At 43.9% G+C, this 22869-nt stretch overlaps 1 protein-coding gene across 2 annotated transcripts in view; it reads left to right on the top strand.

Annotated features, from left to right (window-relative positions):
• CLBA1 (clathrin binding box of aftiphilin containing 1) overlaps positions 1-22869 on the top strand; it is a 47025-nt gene that overhangs the window by 14710 nt on the left and 9446 nt on the right. For both annotated transcript variants that reach the window (XM_068254259.1, XM_068254258.1), the window contains exons 2-4: positions 17386-17837; positions 19317-19459; positions 19533-19632. In XM_068254259.1, the coding sequence (XP_068110360.1) occupies positions 17493-17837; positions 19317-19459; positions 19533-19632 (588 nt within the window). In that variant the 5' untranslated portion in view covers positions 17386-17492. The remainder of the gene's footprint in view (positions 1-17385; positions 17838-19316; positions 19460-19532; positions 19633-22869) is intronic.

The following is a 22869-nucleotide window of genomic DNA, read 5'->3' as shown; positions in this document are numbered from 1 at the left end:
AGCGGCTGTTTCCATGTAAAACCACTTGCGACCTGCCGCCACCTATCGGTGTTAGGCGGTCTCTAAGGGGCACTATGGCGAAACATTTTAAAATTTAAAATATGTGCAAACATAGACAAAGAAGTACCTTTTTTTTTTTTTTTTTTTTTTCCTGAGTAAAATGAGCTATAAATTACCTTTCTCCTATGTTGCTGTCACTTACAGTAGGTAGTGGAAATCTGACAACCGACAGGGTTTGGACTAGTCCATATCTTCATGGGGGATTCTCAGCTTTTAATCTTTATAAAGATATTCCCTGAGGGCATCAGCCCACTAACGCAGTTGTATCCGCTTCTGTCCACTTTTTAGCATCTATAACATTGATGTGTAACTGAAAAGTGGACACAACTCCGTCAGTGGGCTCAGGCCCTAAAAATGATTTGAACAATGATGCTGGCCAGCTTCCCTGCTCGTTGCAGTTTTTTGGCAGCTGGACAGAGCAACTGTCATTCACAAAGTGCTTTTGAAAATAAATAAATCCCAGAGAATCCTCCATGAAGAGATGGATTAGTCCAAAACCTGTCGCTTCTTTCAGATTTCTCCTACCTACTGTAAGTAACAGCAACATAGGAGAAAAGTAATTTATGGCTCATTTCACTTGGGGAAAAAAGTACTTCTTATTTGTATATGTTTGCACATATATTACATTTTTACAATTTTTTTTCCCCCCATAGTGCCCCTTTAAAAATGAAACCAATTAAAGTGAACCTAAAGTCAAGTTAAAAAAATGAGATTAACTCACCTGGGGCTTCCCTCAGCCCCCTGCAGCCGATCTGTGCCCTCGCAGCCCCGCTCCGATGGTCCAGGACCCGCCGGCGAACACTTCCGGTTTGGCCGTCACCGGCCGACAGGCATGGGAATGCGAGTGATTCTTCGCATTCCCAGCCTGTATATCGCCCCCTATGCTGCTACTGCGGAGGACAGGAGGCCACAATGGCAGCATAGGGGCTGCGAGGGCACAGATCGGCTGCAGGGGGCTGAGGGAAGCCCCAGGTGAGTTAATCTAATTTTTTTTACCTTGACTTTAGGTTTACTTTAATGTCAATGGCCTCCTTTCCATTTGAATGCAAATTTCCGCATGCGGTGCGATGCAGAAAAAATATGGGCTGCATGCTGCAGATTTCTGCTTCCCACGTAATGATAGACACATATTAAAATTCCCATACAAGAAAAACGTGTGTGAAATGTGTCATCCTACTGGAAATGGACCCTGATGGTGCCCATACATGGTACAATTTTTTTCTTCTTCAATTAGATAATTTTGTTGGATCATTCTGTTAGATCGAATATAAAGATTTAATCCAACATGTCCGATCGGATTTTTACATAAAAAAAAAAAACGGAATAATCGATTTTTTTTCTTGACTTTATATAAAAAATGTTTTTAAACTTTCATTACATTTGGTCGAATAAATGGGACAATTGTATGTTTTTATCGTGCAGTGTATGGGCCCCATAAGGCTAAATTGCATTGCGATGCGATGTTAAAGTCGCAACACAATTACAATGCAACAAAGTCAGTGCACATTAATGCTGTGCTGTGTTAACGGTGCATACAGTGAAGCATACAGACAATGAAAAGTATGCTTCCCTGCATCTGTTAACGTCTGCGTTTAGAGGTAACGCACTGCGGCAGGGCCGTTACCACAGCGCAACATTTACAACGCAACGCTAATATCGCACTGTGACTGTTGCATAGCCTTAACACTGCAGTGTTTTAATCTGCGTTTTATAAAACTTGATAACGCAGGACAATAACGTCCCACTGTGAACCTAGCCTTATAGTAATTTATCTAGTTTTACCATCGGAAACACTTCCTACAGTAATGTTTAGGCTGGTTAGCTATGTGGAATTCTCCTGCCAGAGCAGTGTGTGTGTGTGTGTGTGTGTGTGTGTGTGTGTGTGTGTGTGTGTGTGTGTGTGTGTGTGTGTGTGTGTGTGTGTGTGTGTGTGTGTGTGTGTGTGTGTTTTCCACATTTTGTCATATTACTGCCACAAACCTGAAACAATTTTATTGGAATTCCACGTGAAAGAATACAAAATGGTGTACACGTGAGAACTGGAATGAAAATCATACATGATTCCAAACATTTAAAAAAAAAAAAAAACCTGCAAAGTGGGGTGTGCGTAATTATTCAGCCCCCTGAGGCAATACTTTGTAGAACCACCTTTTGCTGCAATTACAGCTGCAAGTCTTTCAGGGTATGTCTCTACCAGCTTTGTACATCTAGAGACTGAAATCCTTGCCCATTCTTCTTTACAAAACAGCTCCAGCTCAGTCAGATTAGATGGACAGCGTTTGTGAACAGCAGTTTTCAGATCTTGCCACAGATTCTCGATTGGATTTAGATCTGGACTTTGACTGTGCCATTCTAACACATGGATATGTTTTGTTTTAAACCATTCCATTGTTGCCCTGGCTTTATGTTTAGGTCTGTTGTCCTGCTGGAAGGTGAACCTCCGCTCCAGTCTCAAGTCTTTTTTGCAGACTTCAAGAGGTTTTCTTCCAAGATTGCCCTGTATTTGGCTGTATCCATCTTCCCATCAACTCTGACCAGCTTCCCTGTCCCTGCCGAAGAGAAGCACCCCAGAGCATGATGCTGCCACCATCACCATATTTGACAGTGGGGATGGTGTGTTCAGAGTGTTGTGCAGCGTTAGTTTTCCGCCACATATAGTGTTTTGAATTTTGGCCAAAAAGTTCCATTTTGGTCTCATCTGACCAGAGCACCTTCTTCCACATGTTTGCTGTGTCCCCCACATGGCTTGTGGCAAACTGCAAACGGGACTTCTTATGCTTTTCTGGTAACCATGTCTTTCACCTTGCCACGCTTCCATAAAGGCCAACTTTGTGCAGTGCACGACTAATAGTTGTCCTATGGACAGATTCCCCCACCTGAGCTGTAGATCTCTGCAGCTCGTTCAGAGTCACCATGGGTCACCACCTCTTGACTGCATTTCTGATCAGCGCTCTCCTTATTCAGCATGTGAGTTTAGGTGGACGGCCTTGTCTTGGTAGGTTTACAGTTGTGCCATACTCCAATTTCTGAATGATCGCTTGAACAGTGCTCTGTGGGATGTTCAAGGCTTTGAAAATCTTGTATTTTTGAGCATAAATGGTACATGCTAGGCTGACTTCAGCATGTAGTGTTGGTGTGAGAGAGAGAGATGAATCTACCTGGCTATCTGGGGTTCTCTTTGGACAACTGTTGAACACAAAAGACAAGGCCATGCCTGCCTACATATCCTTAAGCAGTGGCTGGATGGTGTAATAGTTAAGGACTCTGCCTCTGACACAGGAGACCAGGGTTCGAATCTCGTCTGTCTGTTCAGTAAGCCAGCACCTATTCAGTAGGAGACCTTAGGCAAGTCTTCCTAATGCTGCTATCTTGTCTAATTTTTCTCTTGGATTGAGCATAAATGGTAAATGCTAGGCCAGCTTCAGTTAGTACTGTTGTGGTACAGCGGTTAAGGTACTTGCCCACCACACAGTGAGACCTGGTTTCAATTCTCAGCTATGGTATGTAAACTGGCTTTTGAAATAATATAATTCTCTGGCAGATGAGACCCTCCTCCCTCCGGTAGGAGGGAGGAGGGAATAGGTAGAAGGGTGGAGGGAGGAGCCCACAAGAGCCCAATTAAAATCTTCCTAGCAGAGTGTGTAGAAGCTGTCCCTTAACTAATTTAGTATAGGCAGATGAGTGAGTCAAATGGCTCAAGGACCTTGCCTTGTATAAGGGGGTGTGGGGCTCCACCAGTGAGTGCAGCCTGATTGGCAATAATGTGTCTGCTGACTGTGATGGAGAGGGTCAAAGTTTTGCTCCATAGAGCATTATGGGGCGAATCGAACTTCCGAGAAAGTTCGCGTTTGGTAGGCGAATGCGAACCACCGAAGTTCGCCTGGAACCGTTCGCCGGCGAACCGTTCGGGACATCTCTAGTGTGCACCAGGCCTTAAATCCGATTTGAGAACCTCTGGTGGGACTTAAAGAAAGCAATTGCAGCGCGCAAGCCTAAGAATGTGACTGAACTGGAGGCTTTTGCCCATAAAGAATACCCGTAGATCGCTGCAAGACACTTGTGTCAAGCTATGCTTCACGTTTAAAAGCTGTTATTACTGGGAAGGGATGTTGTACTAAGAATGAATGTCACTTGGGGGTTGAATAAAACTGATAATGATGTGAGCACAGAAAAGACATTTGTGGTTATTTCATTATAAATGTTATGTTATATTTGACTTACAAGTGCCTATTTGATTTAATTGTAAACAAGATGACTGAAATGATCAAAATCAATGTCAAACTGGCCAAAACACTCAATTTCAGTGGGGGTTGAATAATTTTGAACACAACTGTATATGGAGCTCTGTAGCCACAGTTCAACCAGTGCCCCTGCCGACCCTGTCCACCGCCAAAAGTGCCTACTGTGGGCATGCACACCTCAGAGATGGACACTGGAAACTGAGTAGTGCATGACAGCCAAACTTGATGATATACTAATGCCGACTAAAATAAGCTAGCATTTGTTTGATTTGTATGTGGAATTCCAATATATCCCCCTCATTTTAGGATTCAGTACCTTTTATAATGAAGTGAAAAGGATCAGCATTGCCTGTGAATGGATGTAGGATGCAAAAGTGCTACCAGTGCTGATTTCAGGACTGAGCAAAGCCTGAGTGTCTTCTCTGATGAGTGTCTTCTCTGATGAGTGTCTTCTCTGATGAGTGTCTTCTCTGATGAGTGTCTTCTCTGATGAGTGTCTTCTCTGATGAGTGTCTTCTCTGATGAGTGTCTTCTCTGAGTGTCTTCTCTGAGTGTCTTCTCTGATGAGTGTCTTCTCTGATGAGTGTCTTCTCTGATGAGTGTCTTCTCTGATGAGTGTCTTCTCTGATGAGTGTCTTCTCTGATGAGTGTCTTCTCTGATGAGTGTCTTCTCTGATGAGTGTCTTCGCTGATGAGTGTCTTCGCTGATGAGTGTCTTCGCTGATGAGTGTCTTCGCTGATGTTTTTTTCAAGCCCAAGCCTGCCCCTTTCTGGCTCTGTTTTCCTGTTCTGTATATTCACAGCATCACAGCTGTGATGAGATGAGCTGCTAATATAAGGGTTTATTTTATTTATTATTTTTTTATATATATCCAGATTAGTCATAAGAAGTCTTTAGAAATGATGATTTCATTTTGCACAAAGCCCACTAAATACACTTTTTTGATTAACTGTTTTGCGTGGAGTTATAGTAAAAAAAACGAAAACAAAAAAAAACAAACGGCACACCAGAGCGGCGAAAATAGTGATACCCGGTATAGTATTTATTTTGTTCATCTCTGGTTTCCTCTTAAGTACCAGAGGTCTCTGCCCTTTTAAAGACCAGAGACCCCTGGTACCAGAAACAAACGAATACCGGCAAATCGCCTCACATACTCGCTGCTCCCGCCGTCCACGCTGCACACCAGGATCCTCAGGCCACGCACTCTGCCATATTTATGATGGCAGAGGCCTGTAAGTCGCCTTCACTGGCTCCTGACCCTGTCCATCAATGAGTTGCTTATATTGATGACAGGGTCAGGATCCAATGAAATCGGCTCACAGGGCTCTGATGTCATAGAGCGAGTGAGCTGCGGCGGAGAGACAGCGATGAGATCGGTGGGAGAATTGAAAGCGGTGAGAATGCAGTGGGGATGTGAAATCTGGCAGATATTAGAGCATCAAAACTGGGTGTAGATTTCAGCCACTGCCGTCTGAACGTGGTTAAAGTAACTGTTTGCATATACAGAAAGAACTGGGCAGTAGCTCTGCCTCCATGCGCGTCAATTTTTTCTTTTTCTCTGCTCACACAATCGCAAAACGCATACAAATTCAGTTGCAAAAGAAAATCGCTCTAAAAATGCCTGCAGTCGCTTAAAATTGCTTACAAAAAGCGATTAGTGATTGCGATTCGTGTGAGCAAGGCCACAGTCGCTAACTTACAAACTACTCAAGTTACAACATTTCATACATACAAAGAAGGCTGTCTTCATGTAAAAAAAAAAAAATATACTGCACTGTTTTTGTTACATGTTTCAGTATTGTATAAACTGTTGTAAGCAGTTAGAAACAAATTAAAATTACATTAACAACCACAAAAAGCATTGTTCTATCAGAGTTTAAATCAAGAGTTGTCGGAAAGTAAAGTCCTTTATCCACATTTTTCTGTATAACACAGGAATCTACTTGCCAACTAAATCAACTTACAAAACAATTTCCTGGAATGGAGCCTGTTTGTAAGTAGGAGAGCGCCTCTATAGACAAGTCTTGGAGGAAGTTGTTAGGTTATTTTCTTTTTTCCACCAACAAAGGAAGTAACAGGTGTTCATGGAGTTCATGTAATCGCACATTCTGCTGTGTGATAGACATGTAGCTCAAAGGGTAACTTCGCTTTTGTTTAACATATTAACAGTTTAAGTGAATCTTATTAAAGTGGACTTCTAATTCTGGTAAAAACTAAGCTAGTTTGAATTGAACAGCTAGTGGTATAATGGACTAGCTAGAATTCACATCTCTGTGCTATCAGCTCAAGGCTTACTTTACAGTATGCACAAACTGGTAAGAACAATCAAGTGTCCCATAGAGTGAGTACTTCAATAGATGGAATATACACACGTCTGCACATGTGTAATATTCCGTGTATTGAAGAGGCCGCACTTTTTTTTTTTTTTTAATATACGGCACATCCTAATTCTCTTTTGCCACTCCGTAACAACAAGTCATTCCAGGGCATTTGATGGCCAGCTCCGGAACAGAAACACTTAGGTCTGTCAGATAACTTGTTAAAGGAAACTTGAGATAAACAGGTACCTTTAAAATAAACTTACCCCCGAAAGTGTGTGCCAAATACAGGCTATTCCTGCAATTTTTGTTGCGCTCTTGTGCTAATTTCATTCTTAATTTTTCATTTTTATGCGGTCTAAAATCCAAGATGGCCGCCATCTGCTTTCGCTTCAGTGTCACTGTGGGTAAAGTTCTCCATCAAGTGTATGCAGGGATGTATATGGAAAAAAAAAACCCTGCAGACATATACACACTGGCACAATGACTTTCAGGGCCCGTTTCCACTAGAGGGAGTCTGAATGCAGATTCGCATAACTAATACAAGTGGATGGGGCTGTCAGGAATTCTGTGCCAGTCTGCTGTGCAGAAAAAATCTGCACGGCAGAGCCGTCAGAATTCGCATGCCGCACACCCGCACGCGAATAGCCGCTAATGTAATTTAATAGGAGAACCGCAAGCGTTTTCCATGCGTTTTCGCGTGCATTATCGCTTAAAAACCCATGTCAATGCTTACCGGCATTGACATCGTTAAAATCGCATAGTGCAAACCGCGAGCGATTCCGCAGAAAATCTGCATGGAAACGCGAACAAATCCGCACCCACATGCGTATTCATTGACGCATTTTCCGCAACAAAATCGCAACGCACAAGTGGAAATGGGCCCTCACTCATTCCTGTAAAACTAAAGACAAGCACAGCTGCTGCATTTGATCTGTGTGCAGTCATCACCATTATTATAGAGTAGTGTCCCTGTATGTTCCTTGTTTAGATGGGGAGAGATAAGTGTGTAACTCAAGCCCAGAGACTAATTCACTGGGTAGATAAACAAATCTGTTACCTCAGCAGCTTCTCCTATCACAGGCACTGCTTTCTATGATGCTGATCTGTGCACAGATAGGGAGAACACAGGCAGAGAGGGGACGGGCTTGAGCAGATTGCTCTCACAGATAGGGAGAACACAGGCAGAGAGGGGGGTGGGTTTGAGCAGACTGCTCTCACTGCTATAGAGCTTCCTGATAAAGAAGCGTGCTTAGAGCTCAGTCAGTGGTTTTTACAGAGGGGGTTACAAGCTCACAGGGCAAATCAGAATGAAACAGACAGCAGGGTAAGTGTCTGTTCTCATGTCCCTATTAGTATGTAGTATTAATTAAAGTAGGTTGCTTCGTCTCTGATACACTTTAAAATACCTAAAATGTGTATAGCCAATCTGTCAAGGGATGTTTTTGGCCAGCACAAAAAGGATGCTTTACTTGCTGCCTGCTTCCAGCCTCTAGAAGTCTGTGTGGTCTCTCAATACAGTTCCACTCTTCTCTGGTCCTTGGCTAGCCCCTCCGTAATGATCACCGACCCGCCGGGTCAGCAGCTTCTGTGTATGTCGCTCGCGATCATGCTCCTGTTGCTGGGAGCTTTCTGTGCGTTGCTGCTGCGCATGTGCAGAACGCTCCCGGACCCAGAATTGCAGGGACCACTCAGATTTGTAAGGCCTGGAAGAAGCCAAGGCAAGTAAAGCAAGAATATCTTGCTGTCACCTTGGATAGCCTTTAAAGTGGATCTGAGGTGAAAAACTAACTATAACAAGTAACTTGTCTATATATCTTATCTAATGTTTAGATAGTATACACAGCAGATCTAGCTGCAAACAGCTTCAACAGTATATGGTTATTTCTTCCTGTGATGCAATGAGGGCAGCCATGTTCTGTTTGTCACATTACACATAGGCAAGCTGCTCTGCATCTCCACCCCTCAGCCTGTGAAAACTTCACTCCTCTCTCCTCCCCTCAGCCTCTGAAATCTCTGGCTAGTATCCTCCTCCTCCTCCTCCTCCTCCTCCTCCTCCTCCTCCTCCTCCTCCTCCTGCTGCTGTCCAGACTGAGCTCCCATAAGCCCTTGCTACATGAGTCTCAGAGTCAAGGCACTGGAGAAGCTGTGGGGGATGCTTGTTTAATCTATAGGGAATTGGGGTATTAAAACCATTAAAAAAAAAGTATTTGGCTTGAGGAATGCCCTATAAACTATATGTAAGTTACACAATTATGCAATGAGTAAAAGTGTATCTTGGATCCACTTAAGGCGGTTTACAAACAAAGTGGTGCATGTGCGAGTATGGTCTATGCCTGCCCAGTAGCTTGAAGCCGCTTGTGTTGTACATGTTTTTTTTTTTTCCCCTCCATGCATGCGTATTATACAGTATACATGCATTATAGTGTGTCTGAGCCCTTTTTTCACTTTGTTTTGGTCCTGCTAAACAACCTCAGTGACCTGTTAACCACTTCCCGACTGCCTAACGCACAGGGGCGGCCGGGAAGTGGAGCCCTTAAAGGGAACCTAAACTGAGAAGGATGTGGATTTTTCCTTTTAAAATAATGCCAGTTCCCTGACTCTCCTGCTGATCCTGTGTCTCTAATGCTTTCAGCCACAGCCCCTCAACAAGCATGCAGATTAGTTGCTCTGACTGAAGTCAGACTGGATTAGCTGCATGCTTGTTTCAGGTGTGTGTGATTCAGCCACTACTGCAGCAAATGAGATCAGCAGGACTGAAAAGCAACTGGTATTGTTTAAAAGGAAACATCCATATGCCTCTCAGTTTAGGTTCCCTTTAAGGACCGGCTCACCCACAGAGGCAGCGGTCCATTTAAGGGCATGGGCGGAGCGATCGCGTCATCTGTGACGCGATCCTCCGCCGGCGCCTGTCACCGCTCGCCCGCCGCAACATCCCGCCGGCTATACGGAAGCGCCGGCGGGATGTTAACCCCGCGATCGCCGCATACAAAGTGTATAATACACTTTGTAATGTTTACAAAGTGTATTATACAGGCTGCCTCCTGCCCTGGTGGTCCCAGTGTCCGAGGGACCACCAGGGCAGGCTGCAGCCACCCTAGTCTGCACCCAAGCACACTGATTTCTCCCCCCCCCCCCCCCCTGCCCCAGATCGCCCACAGCACCCCTCAGACCCCCCCCCCCCTGCCCACCCCCCAGACCCCTGTTTGCACCCAATCACCCCCCTAATCACCCATCAATCACTCCCTGTCACTATCTGTCAACGCTATTTTTTTTTTATCTTTCCCCCCCCCCCCCCCCCCCCTGCCCACTGCCCCCTCCTGATCACCCCCCCACCCCTCAGATTCTCCCCAGACCCCCCCAGACCCGCCCCCCTGTGTACTGTATGCATCTATCCCCCCTGATCACCTGTCAATCACCCGTCAATCACCCCCTGTCACTGCCACCCATCAATCAGCCCCTAACCTGCCCCTTGCGGGCAATCTGATCGCCCACCTACACCAATAGATCGCCCGCAGATCCGACATCAGATCACCACCCAGATCTGACATCAGATCACCACCCAAACGCAGTGTTTACATCTATTCTCTCCTCTAAACACCCACTAATTACCCATCAATCACCCCCTATCACCACCTGTCACTGTTACCCATCAGATCAGACCCTAATCTGCCCCTTGCGGGCACCCAATCACCCGCCCACACGCTCAGATTGCCCTCAGACCCCCCCTTATCAATTCGCCAGTGCATTAGTTACATTTGTTCTTCCCTGTAATAACCCACTGATCACCTGTCAATCACCCATCAATCATCCCCTGTCACTGCCACCCATCAATCACCCCCTGGCACTGCCACCCAGGGCTGTGGAGTCAGGCAATTTTGGGTGCCTGGAGTCGGAGTCGGGAAAAAATGCACCGACTCCGACTCCTAATGAATTTGTAACTGTAATTAAAATAGAAAATATGATAAAATGTTCTATTTCTCAGATAATAGTCATTACAAATAATGTATATATACACTATATATACAGTAATAGCCATGCTTAGTCCACAAAAATGAAATAAACCAATCAAAATTAGTTACTTGTGCTGCTTCAATAAAGCAGTCCCCGTATTTTTAAGGTCAGATATACATATCTGATTGTGACTGTATATATGATGCGTACACAGGAATCTCTTATATATATACTAAATAACATCTATGCTGTAGGAATAAAGCCTGATGTGTAGCCGTGTCACTAATAGAGATGGTCAACGAGATGGAAATAATTCTGCATTGATGCTGATTTATGCAAATGTATGCACTCCCTTTGCTGATGAAATCAAATAATTTGATATGTTGTTAAAATTTGGTTTGGGGACTACAAATTAAAGGGTACCTGAGACGGATGAAAAGTAAAGTTTTATACATACCTGGGGCTTCCTCCAGCCCCCTTCAGGCTAATCAGTCCCTCGCTGTCCTCCACCACCCGAATCTTCTGCTATGAGTCCTGGTAATTCAGCCAGTCAGCGCTGTCCAGCCGCATGCCGCTCCCACAGCCAGGAACATTCTGCACCTGCGCAATAGTACTGCACAGGTGTAGTATGCTCCTGGCGGCGGAGTGTGTGCATGCGCACTACGCCCGACTGGCTCAAGTACCTGGACTCATAGCAGAAGATCCAGGTGGTGGAGGAGGACAAAGGGGGACTGATTATCCTGAAGGCGGCTGGAGGAAGCCCCAGGTATGTATAAAACTTTAATTTAATCTGTCTCAGGTTTACTTTGTTACACAGTAGTACTATACTCTACATATGCACTCCCCACAGAGCTGCAGGGAATCCACTGAGAATGCTGTGCACATTGAACACAGAGGTGTTGTCTGTCACCCATAAACCTTGTTCAGATTGTGCATGAAGAATGTGTAATAGAGGAAGAATCTCCTCATTCCCCTGCAGAGCACCTGCACATCACTCTTACATGTACCCACAGTCACATTGCCTAGGGCCTGATAGATGTTCTTTGTTCCGGTCTGTACCTTTTACAAGTACTCTTACCAAGGACTAGTTTTAGTCTAAAGGGAATAAATATAGTAGTCTACATATCCTTCTCACTTCAGTTGTCTTGTAAAATTCCTAAGCGTTGGCAGTTAAGAGACGAATTTCATGTTACATACTTTTAATCAACAAAATTGTAATATGCAAATTAGAGGAGTCGGAGTCGGTGGAATCCTAAACTGAGGAGTCTGAGTTGGAGTCGGTGGATTTTTGGACCGACTCCACAGCCCTGCTGCCACCCATCAATCACCCCCTGTCACTGCCACTCATCAATCAGCCCCTAACCTGCCCCTTGCGGGCAATCTGATCACCCACCCACACCAATAGTTCGCCCGCAGATCCAACGTCAGATCACCTCCCAAGGGCAGTGTTTATATCTGTTCTCTACCCTAAACACCCACTAATTACCCATCAATCACCCCCTGTCACTGCTACCTATCAGATTAGACCCCTATCTGCCCCTAGGGCACTCAATCACCCGCCCACACCCTCAGAATGCCCTCAGGCCCCAGCCCTGATCACCTCGCCAGTGCATTGCTTACATCTATTCCCCCCACTAATCACACCTTGAGACACCCATCAATCACCTCCTGTCACCCCCTAGCACACCTACCCATCAGATCAGGCCCTAATTTGCCCCGTGTGGGCTCCTGATCACTCGGCCAAACCCTCAGATCCCCCTCAGACCCCCTTCCGATCACCTCCCCAGTGCATTGATTGCATCTATTTTCCCCTCTAACCACCCCCTGAGACACCCATCAATCACCTCCTGTCACCCCCTAGCACTCCTATCCATCAGATCAGGCCCAATACAACCTGTCATCTAAAAGGCCACCCTGCATATGACCGGTTCCACAAAATTCGCCCCCTCATAGACCACCTGTCATCAAAATTTGCAGATGCTTATACCCCTGAACAGTCATTTTGAGACATTTGGTTTCCAGACTACTCACGGTTTTAAGCTCGTAAAATGCCAGGGCGGTATAGGAACCACAGAAATGGATCCCATTTTAGAAAAAAGACACCCCAATGTATTCTGTTAGGTGTATGACGAGTTCATAGAAGATTTTATTTTTTGTCAAAAGTTAGCGGAAATTGATTTTTGTTTTTTTTTCACAAAGTGTCATTTTTCACTAACTTGTGACAAAAAATAAAATCTTCTATGAACTCGCCATACACCTAACGGAATACCTTGGGGTGTCTTCTTTCTAAAATGGGGTCACTTGTGGGGTTCCTATACTGCCCTGGCATTTTAGGGGCCCTAAACCGTGAGGAGTAGTCTAGAAAACAAATGCCTCAAAATGACCTGTGATTAGGACGTTGGGCCCCTTAGCGCACCTAGTCTGCAAAAAAGTGTCACACATGTGGTATCGGCGTACTCAGGAGAAGTAGTATAATGTGTTTTGGGGTGTATTTTTACACATACCCATGCTGGGTGGGAGAAATCTCTCTGTAAATGGACAATTGTGTGTAAAAAAATCAAACAATTGTCATTTACAGAGGTATTTCTCCCACCCATCATGGGTATGTGTAAAAATACACCCCAAAACACATTATACTACATCTCCCGAGTACGGCGATACCACATGATTGGCACTTTTTTGCAGCCTAACTGCGCTAAGGGGCCCAAAGTCCAATGAGTACCTTTAGGATTTCACAGGTCATTTTTGTTTCAAGACTACTCCTCACGGTTTAGGGCCCCTAAAATGCCAGGACAGTATAGGAACCCCACAAATGACCCCATTCTAGAAAGAAGACACCCAAACGTATTCCGTTAGGAGTATGGTGAGTTCATAGAAGATTTTATTTTTTGTCACAAGTTAGCGGAAAATGACACTTTGTGAAAAAAAAACTATTAAAATCAATTTCCGCTAACTTGTGACAAAAAAATAAAAACTTCTATGAACTCACCATACTCCTAACGGAATACCTTGGGGTGTCTTCTTTCTAAAATGGGGTCATTAGTGGGGTTCCTATACTGCCCTGGCATTTTAGGGGCCCTAAACCGTGAGGAGTAGTCTTGAAACAAAAATGACCTGTGAAATCAGGGCTGTGGAGTCGGTCCAAAAATCCACCGACTCCGACTCCTCAGTTTAGGATTACTCCGACTCCTCGACTCCTCTAATTTGCATATTACAATTTTGCTGATTAAAAGTATGTAACATGACATTGGTCTCTTAACTGCCAACGCTTAGGAATTTTACACGACAACTGAAGTGAGAAGGATATGTAGACTACTATATTTATTCCCTTTAGACTAAAACTAGTCCTTGGTAAGAGTACTTGTAAAAGGTACAAACCGGAACAAAGAACATCTATCAGGCCCTAGGCAATGTAAGTGTGGGTACATGTAAGAATGATGTGCATGTACTCTGCAGGGGAATGAGGAGATTATAAACAGACAACACCTCTGTGTTCAATGTGCACAGCATTCTCAGTGGATTCCCTGCAGCTCTGTGGGGAGAGCATATGTAGAGTATAGTACTACTGTTTAACAAAGTAAACCTGAGACAGATTAAATTAAAGTTTTATACATACCTGGGGCTTCCTCCAGCCGCCTTCAGGATAATCAGTCCCCCTTTGTCCTCCTCCACCACCTGGATCTTCTGCTATGAGTCCAGGTACTTGAGCCAGTCGGGCGTAGTGCGCATGCACACACTCCGCCGCCAGGAGCATACTACACCTGTGCAGCACTATTGCACAGGTGCAGAATGTTCCTTGCTGTGGGAGCGGCATGCGGCCGGACAGCGCTGACTGGCTGAATTACCAGGACTCATATCAGAAGATCCGGGTGGTGGAGGAGGACAGCGAGGGACTGATTAGCCTGAAGGGGGCTGGAGGAAGCCCCAGGTATGTATAAAACTTTACTTTTCATCCATCTCAGTTACCCTTTAATTTGTAGTCACCAAACCAAATTTTAACATATCAAATTATTTGATTTCATCAGCAAAGGGAGTGCATACATTTGCATAAATCAGCATCCGTGCAGAATTATTTCCATCTCGTTGACCATCTCTATTAGTGACACGGCTACACATCAGGCTTTATACTTACAGCATAGATGTTATTTAGTGTGTATATATAAGAGATTCCTGTGTACACATCATATATACAGTCACAATCAGATATGTATATCTGACCTTAAAAATACGGGGACTGCTTTATTGAAGCAGCACAAGTAACTAATTTTGATTGGTATATTTCATTTTTGTGGACTAAGCACAGCTATTACTGTATATATACTGTATATATACATTATTTTTAATAACGATTATCTGAGAAATAGAACATTTTATCATATTTTCTATTTTAATTAAAGTTACAAATTCATTAGGAGTCGGCGTCGGTGCATTTTTTCCCGACTCCGACTCCAGGCACTCAAAATTGCCCGACTCCACGACTCCGACTCAGACTCCACAGCCCTGTGTGAAATCCTAAAGGTACTCATTGGACTTTGGGCCCCTTAGCGCAGTTAGGGTGCAAAAAAGTGCCACACATGTGGTATCGCCGTACTCGGGAGAAGTAGTACAATGTGTATTGGGGTGTATTTTTACACATACCCATGCTGGGTGGGAGAAATACTACTGTAAATGGACAATTGTGTGTAAAAAAAAAAATCAAAAGATTGTCATTTACAGAGGTATTTCTCCCACCCAGCATGGGTATGTGTAAAAATACACCCCAAAACACATTATACTACTTCTCCTGAGTACGGCGATACCACATGTGTGGCACTTTTTTGCACCCTAACTGCGCTAAGGGGTCCAAAGTCCAATGAGCACCTTTAGGCTTTACAGGGGTGCTTACAATTTAGCACCCCCCAAAATGTCAGGACAGTAAACACACCCCACAAATGACCCCATTTTGGAAAGTAGACCCTTCAAGGTATTCAGAGAGGGGCATGGTGAGTCCGTGGCAGATTTCATTTTTTTTTTTTTTTTGGTCGCAAGTTAGAAGAAATGGATTTTTTTTTTTTTTTCAAAGTGTCATTTTCCGCTTACTTGTGACAAAAAATATCTTCTATGAACTCACTATGCCTCTCAGTGAATATTTTGGGATGTCTTCTTTCCAAAATGGGGTCATTTGGGGGGTATTTATACTATCCTGGAATTCTAGCCCTTCATGAAACATGACAGGGGGTCAGAAAAGTCATAGATGCTTGAAAATGGGAAAATTCACTTTTTGCACCATAGTTTGTAAACGCTATAACTTTTACCCAAACCAATAAATATACACTGAATGGGTTTTTTTTTTTATCAAAAACATGTTTGTCCACATTTTTCCCGCTGCATGTATACAGAAATTTTACTTTATTTGAAAAATGTCAGCACAGAAAGTTAAAAAAAAAATCATTTTTTTGCCAAAATTCATGTCTTTTTTGATGAATATAATAAAAAGTAAAAATCGCAGCAGCAATCAAATAGCACCAAAAGAAAGCTTTATTAGTGACAAGAAAAGGAGCCAAAATTCATTTAGGTGGTAGGTTGTATGAGCGAGCAATAAACCGTGAAAGCTGCAGTGGTCTGAATGGAAAAAAAGTGGCCGGTCCTTTAAGGGGCACCTTAACTGATCGGGGGGTATAGAGTTTTACTTACCTGGGGCTATTACCAGCCCCCTGCAGCAGTCCTGTGCCCTCGGCGCCGCTCTGCAATCCTCTGGTCCCCTACTGTCACTTAGTTTCGTTTTTGACGACTCACCAGTCGCCGGCCACCATGCGTATTATTGGACGCATTCACCAATGCAATTAGCGCTATTGCAGACCGCAACGCATACAAAAATACGCGTTGCCGCATTCCGCATGCGTAGATATGCGGCAACGCGTATTTTTGTACGCGTTGCGGTCCGCAATAGCGCTAATTGCATTGGTGAATGCGTCCAATAATACGCATGGCGGCCGGCGACTGGTGAGTCGTCAAAAACGAAACTAAGTGACAGTGGGGGACCATAGGATTGCACAGCGGCGCCGAGGGCACAGGACTGCTGCAGGGGGCTGGTAATAGCCCCAGGTAAGTAAAACTCTATACCCCCTGATCAGTTAAGGTTCCCTTTAAGGGGTAGAAAGCCCTAGGTCCTCAAGTGGTTAAAGGACAAGTGAACTGAGAGGGATATGGAGGCTGCCATATTTATTTCCTTATAATCGATACCAGTTGCCTGACAATCCTGCTGATCCTCGGCCTCTAATACTTTTAGGCATAGACTCTGAACAAGCATGCAGCAGATCAGGTGTTTCTGAGATTCTTGTCAGATCTGAAAAGGCTTGTATTCTTGCTTATTCAGATACTACTGCAGCCAATAGAACAGGGCTGCCAGGCAACTGGTATAGTTTAATAGGAAATACATATGGTAGTCTCCATATTCTTCTCAGTTCAGTTGTGTTCATAGTGGATGTCTTGCTTAGGGCAGTGAAATAGAGAAACATGTCATTGGACTAGCCCAGGCATGGGCAAACTTGGCCCTCCAGCTGTTAAGGAACTACAAGTCCCACAATGCATTGCAGGAGTCTGACAGCCACAGTCATGACTCATAAAGGCAAGTGCATTGTGGGACTTGTAGTTCTGTAACAGCTGGAAGGCCGAGTTTGCCCATGCCTGGACTAGCCAGTACACTGCTAGGAGGTAGGCTTTTTTTCTGCTAAGAGCTACTGTCTATTGTGGCTGAGCTGTAACTATGTATTCAGTCTGGAAACCGCCTATAAAATATGTATTAAGTAGCTTTGTTTTTTTCTGTTTTTAGAATATGAAAAGTCGATGGTGAAGCCCATTTCTGCTAAAGCCACTGTGAAAATATTGTATACTTCCCTAAATCTGGCTGCAGACTTCGTGGAAAGTCCATGAAGGACCATGAAGAATGGCAGTGACGCTATTACTGCGTGCAGTGGGAATGAGGACAATGAGAACGGTTTACCTGCTGCACCAGATGTGGTCCTAGTCTGTGGTGAGGAGACGTTCATGAGCTCCGCCTCTCAGCATGACAAGTCTGACGACCACCAAAAACTACCTGACGTTCCTCATACGTGGGGTGACTTTGAAGGTTTTAGTGAACTGACTCCACAGTCTGATGAATTTTATTATGAAGATGAAGAATTACAGTTTGACTCCTCAACCACAACTACCTCTAATACAGAGCATTGCACGGAGCAGCCTGATGTTCAGGATGGATGGGAAGCCTTTACTGATGAAGTTGGGGTATGTAAATTAAGTTGGGGAATCTGTAAATAATTGAAGGACACCTTAGCTCTTAAAGAGACACTGTAACTAGAATAAGGCCCCTGGGGGGTACTTACCTCAGGAGGGGGAAGGCTCAGGATCCTAATGGAGCTGGCCTTTCAAAGCCGGCCCGAAAAATCCGTCAGCCTGTTCAATATTTACCTTTCCAGACTCCAGCGGGGGCGCTGTTTCGGCTTTCAGCTTCGAAGTAGACGGAAATACCCGATCTCAGTCGGGTCAGTTCTACTGCGCAGGCGCCGGAGACTTACGCCTGCGCAGTAGAATGGACCCGACAGATCGGGCATTTCCGCCTACTTTGGAGCTCAGCGCTGCTACTGCGCCTGCGCTGGAGCCAGGAAGGTAAATATTTACATCGCCGACATTCGGAGGGGCACAGTGAGACCCCCGTGGGACACAGGAGGATGGGGGAAGCCTCGATAGGATCCGGAGGCTTCCCCCTCCCAAGGTGAGTACCCCCCAGGGGATGTTTTTCTCAGTACAGGTTCTCTTTAATTAATTCAGTAATTAATACAGTGTGTGTCGGGGGGGGGGGGGGGAGAGCATACAGTAGGCTTACCGCACATCCTGTGACCTGGCATCTTCTCCGTTCATCTGGAAAAGATCTCATTCCAAAGTAGGGTCGGCGCGGGTGCAGTATGTCCACGGGATAGGACATAGTGTAGTGAATGGGATCAGCAGCGTAGATGGCTGTGCGCTCGTACACATTGCGGCCTGATCGCATGGCCACACTAAATTATCTAACGAGCTCTTGCTGTGTAAACGATCTAAACTTCAGATAAGATAGATATTCAAGTTAAGTTCCATGGTTAGTTTTTCATCTCTGTTCCGCTTTAAGTTGAAAAAGGGCGGCTCGTGTATATACAGGATTTTTTTCCTGCTTGGTGGCTGCTGTGTAGACTTCTGAATTACAGACTACCTAATGCTGGGAATACACGTTTCGTTTTTGCCTTCGTTTTAGCCTTCGTTTCGATTGTGCCTTTTGTCCTTTTCGATCCCGAAATAATCGATCGTACGGTTAATATCACCACCCACGGTTTCGTTTTTTTTTTTTCGATTCTGATGGTTTCGTTTTTCCAATGATCGAAGGCTGCAAAGAAACGAAATGTAGTACAGGGACGGACGGCATAAACGAATATATAATCGATCTGAACAGCCATCAAGCCTACCAATGGCTCGATTAGATGGATAAAGAGAGATAATATCAAACATGTTCAATCACTAGTCGTTCATTTTTGGGGTCTATTAATCGAAACTATAATGAGATTATGACTATTTTCACATACGTTTTCAACACTCGATTCGTTCACCAAACGAATCGAAGGCAAAAACGAAACGTGTATTCCCAGCATTAAGCAAAAATCACTTTGAGGATTTCCTTTTTTGAGATCATTCTGCAAAGCATTGTTTACAAGGTTCTTCCGCTTCCTCTTTCTGCAGAATGCCCAGGAGTGTGAACGTATTTTTAAATTAAGCTTTCCAGACCCACCTATAGAGGAGACTGATGACAATGTGAATGATCTGGATGCACTTTTGATGTCTGATGAAAATGCTGTGTCCAGACTTATAAAGACTCGTTTATGGTAAGTCAGGTGGGCCTAAGTGGGTGACCATGGAGTGATGCTCTATACTCAGGATAAAATGATTATTTTCCAGGCTAGATTGCAACCAGTCAGAGGACTGTCCTGCCTGTGACTGGCCGAACAGCAAAGGCTGCAGAGATCTCATGTCGCTGCTCGGAGTGTCTGCAGAACATGTAAGTGATGTTTGACATAAATGCTACAATTCTACATTTTGTTTTTAAAGAGACCCTTTAGTATGAGAATTCACTGTTGTATAATGAAAGAGAAGTGTATACTAAAGTATTGCTGGTTTTTCTTTCCCTATAAAAGTTTTTTTCATTGTCCTAGTCCAGCCAGCTGAAAACTTGAAATTTTGATCATAGCATGGTGGGATCTGTAGCTCCGCCCAGACTCTAACGCTCCCCTTCCTTCTGATGATTCATGCTGTCTGCTCTTTGTTCAGAGACAAGACCGCTGTTCTGTGTGTTCAGTGATATCTCTGTGAGCTAGTTTGTGCAAAGACAAAACTGCTGCTCCGTGTACTCAATGCTGAGTCTGGGAGCTGGTTTATATGGCTGCAGACAGCATGACTCATCAGAAGGAAGGGAACAAGGAGGAAGTTAGCTGAGAGGCTGAACAGAACTGCAGATCTGACTATTCTATTGTCTAACTTCATTACAGATCACTAGATTTGGAAGAGGAAACTGCACAGGGCAAAGAAAGCCACAATACTTGTAGTAAATAACTTTATATACGTTTACACAGGTCAGGCCCTGTTTTTCCCTCTTTATGTATGGTTAACATCAAAAATAATTATGTAATTATGTACAGGACAGGAATGAGCAGATTCATGAGGTAGCCAAGATTTAGCAAAACTGATTGGCAGAAATTTCTGAACACCAGATAAAACAGATAACTTGAAAACAGAAATGATCCTGTGAACCTGGCCTGGTTTTCTTAAAAACTGTTTGTTTGCAGGACTAGAATCTAGGGTTCTATTCCTAGCCAGGACACTGGATTGGGCTTTCTCTAGAAGCTTTGGACCCGGTTACCAACCCCAAAATATTGATAGGCTAGTTAGATTCCACCCCCCAAAAAATAGATTTTAAACTGCAGCAGGGACATTAACGAGACATTGAAGCAGAAAATTTTTTTTATTTCTTAACTACACATACAAATCATCATGAGCAGAGACATACCAGTAAGTCTAATATTGTTTCCAGTACAAGAAGAGTAAAGAAACTCCAGTTGTTATCTATGCAAAATAGCCATTGAGCTCCACGACTTTAAAAGTTGCAGAGAGCTCTGTCTTCTGAAGCTTATCTCAACTGTCAGTCACTGTATTTTCTTTCTCTCCAGAAGACAGTTCAAAAGTTCACTGGCCTGCTCTGTAAAATCATTTAGAATGCTGAGTAGTGTGTAAACTGCACATATTAGAATGGTGCAATGTTATAAAAAACACTAACTGAAAATAAAAATGAGAATATTTTCTTTGCTACTAATGTTCTAGTAATTATCCATACTACACAACCAATTCATTATAACATAATTTTTTTTTTTTTTTTGCTTCAGTGTCTCTTTAAATTGAAAGCCTAGCCAAAAGCTTTTCAATGTACTTTTTAATGCATTGTAGAAAATGTGTTGGTGCTGTACCTTGATCAGCTAAACATTAAAGTGAACCTGAGGTGAGAGTGATATGGAGGCTGCCATATTTGTTTTAGAAAAAAATACCAGTTGCCTGGCAGCCCAGCTGATCTCTTTGGCCGCAAAAGTGTCTGAATCATAACAGAAACAAGCATGCAGCTAATCTTGGCAGATCTGACAATAATGTCAAACACCTGATCTGCTGCATGCTTGTTCAGGGTCTATGGCTAAAAGTGTTAGAGGCAGAGGATCAGCAGAACAGCCAAGCGTGTACGAGAGATAACTGCGCTGGAGACTTGGGTGCAGGACACAGCCGGTATATGGCTGATCCTGCTGCCGCACAAGTCCCGGCCGTATTAAAGGGACTCCGAGCAGTGCAGAAACTATGGGAAGATGCATATAATTTTAAAGCTCTTTCTCCTGTTTCCAATGATATGTAAACCGCCACCCTACGCCTTTTAGTTTCCGCTATTTTCGCGATTGAAATTGCTGCGGCCGCGAAAATAGAGAAAACTAAAAGGCGTAGGGCGACGATTTAGGGGTCGTCAGAAAGAGGAGAAAGGGAGCTTTAAAATGATATCCATCTTTCCATAGTTACATTGTATTACACAGGGCGACTTTTTCTGCTGAATGGAGCTGCTGACTTCGAGAAAAAGTCGCCTCTATGCATCTTTCCATAGTTTCTGCACTGCTCGGAGTCCCTTTAAATACTATTCCCCCTCCAGGCCACCATGGGTAGTGGGGAATGATATAATTCAGCTTCCAGCAATTGCTGGAAGCCAATTTATTTTTTTTAAAAGTAACCTCAGCTCAGTCTTCTGACGGCGCTGAAGTTACTCCCTGTGCCTGCTATAGCCGTAATTCCTATTACAGTCTATGGTGGCAACGGCTGCGCCCAAATCTCCTGCGCTGGTTTCAGCCAGGCAACTGGTATTGCTTAAAGAGAATCTGTACTCTAATATTCTTACACTAAAAAGCATACCATTCTATTCCTTATTTTCTCCTGTGCCCCTCTGTGCTGTTTCTGCCACTCTCTGCTGCAATCCTGGCTTGTAATTAACAGTTTTAGGCAATGTTTACAAACAAACTAACCAGCTTCTAATAGGCTCAGCTAAGCATAGTGTGTGAGTATGCAGGGGGCCTGCAGAGGGTGTGTATCGCTTCTACCAATCACAAGCAGCCCTGCACATTCCACACAATCAAAGCCTTAGCCCGACAAACAGGACAGAGGAAAGATACATTGATTTATTACAGAGACAGTGTAATTAGGAAGAGCTGCAGTAAGCCCCAGCACATTAGAACAGGCATAGGAACTCATAGGATAGAAGAACTAAGGCTGAAAAAATTGTTACAGAGTCTCTTTAAATATGGCAGCCTCCAAATCACTCTCACCTCGGGTTCACTTTAAACACACCTGCTTAACAATGTGTAAGTTCCCCATTATGCTGTAAGAAACAGCTGTAACCTATTGAGGCATGGACTTCTGAAGATGGTCTGCGGTATCTGACACCCAAGACAATAGCTCTACAGAAGTATGTTAAAATATAACTTTTATTCTTTTTATCATTAAAAAATGTATATCATATTTATTTTCTCATAGTACATATAACCAGGGTAAGGCCAAAAGTACTGTGGGAAGCACATGTACAAGTTTGACACTTTTTGTATGACCGTGCCTCTTGGACCTAAAGACCCTGGAGCAAATTGCCTTAACTTTCTACATATAAATAGATACCCCCCACCAATCCGACATGTTTCGACCCCTTGCTTGGGGTCGTCGTCAGGGA

This window comes from Hyperolius riggenbachi, chromosome 9 (assembly GCF_040937935.1).
Source record: "Hyperolius riggenbachi isolate aHypRig1 chromosome 9, aHypRig1.pri, whole genome shotgun sequence".
Classification (NCBI taxonomy): Eukaryota; Metazoa; Chordata; class Amphibia; order Anura; family Hyperoliidae; genus Hyperolius; species Hyperolius riggenbachi.
This window is presented reverse-complemented; position numbering and strand designations above follow the sequence as displayed.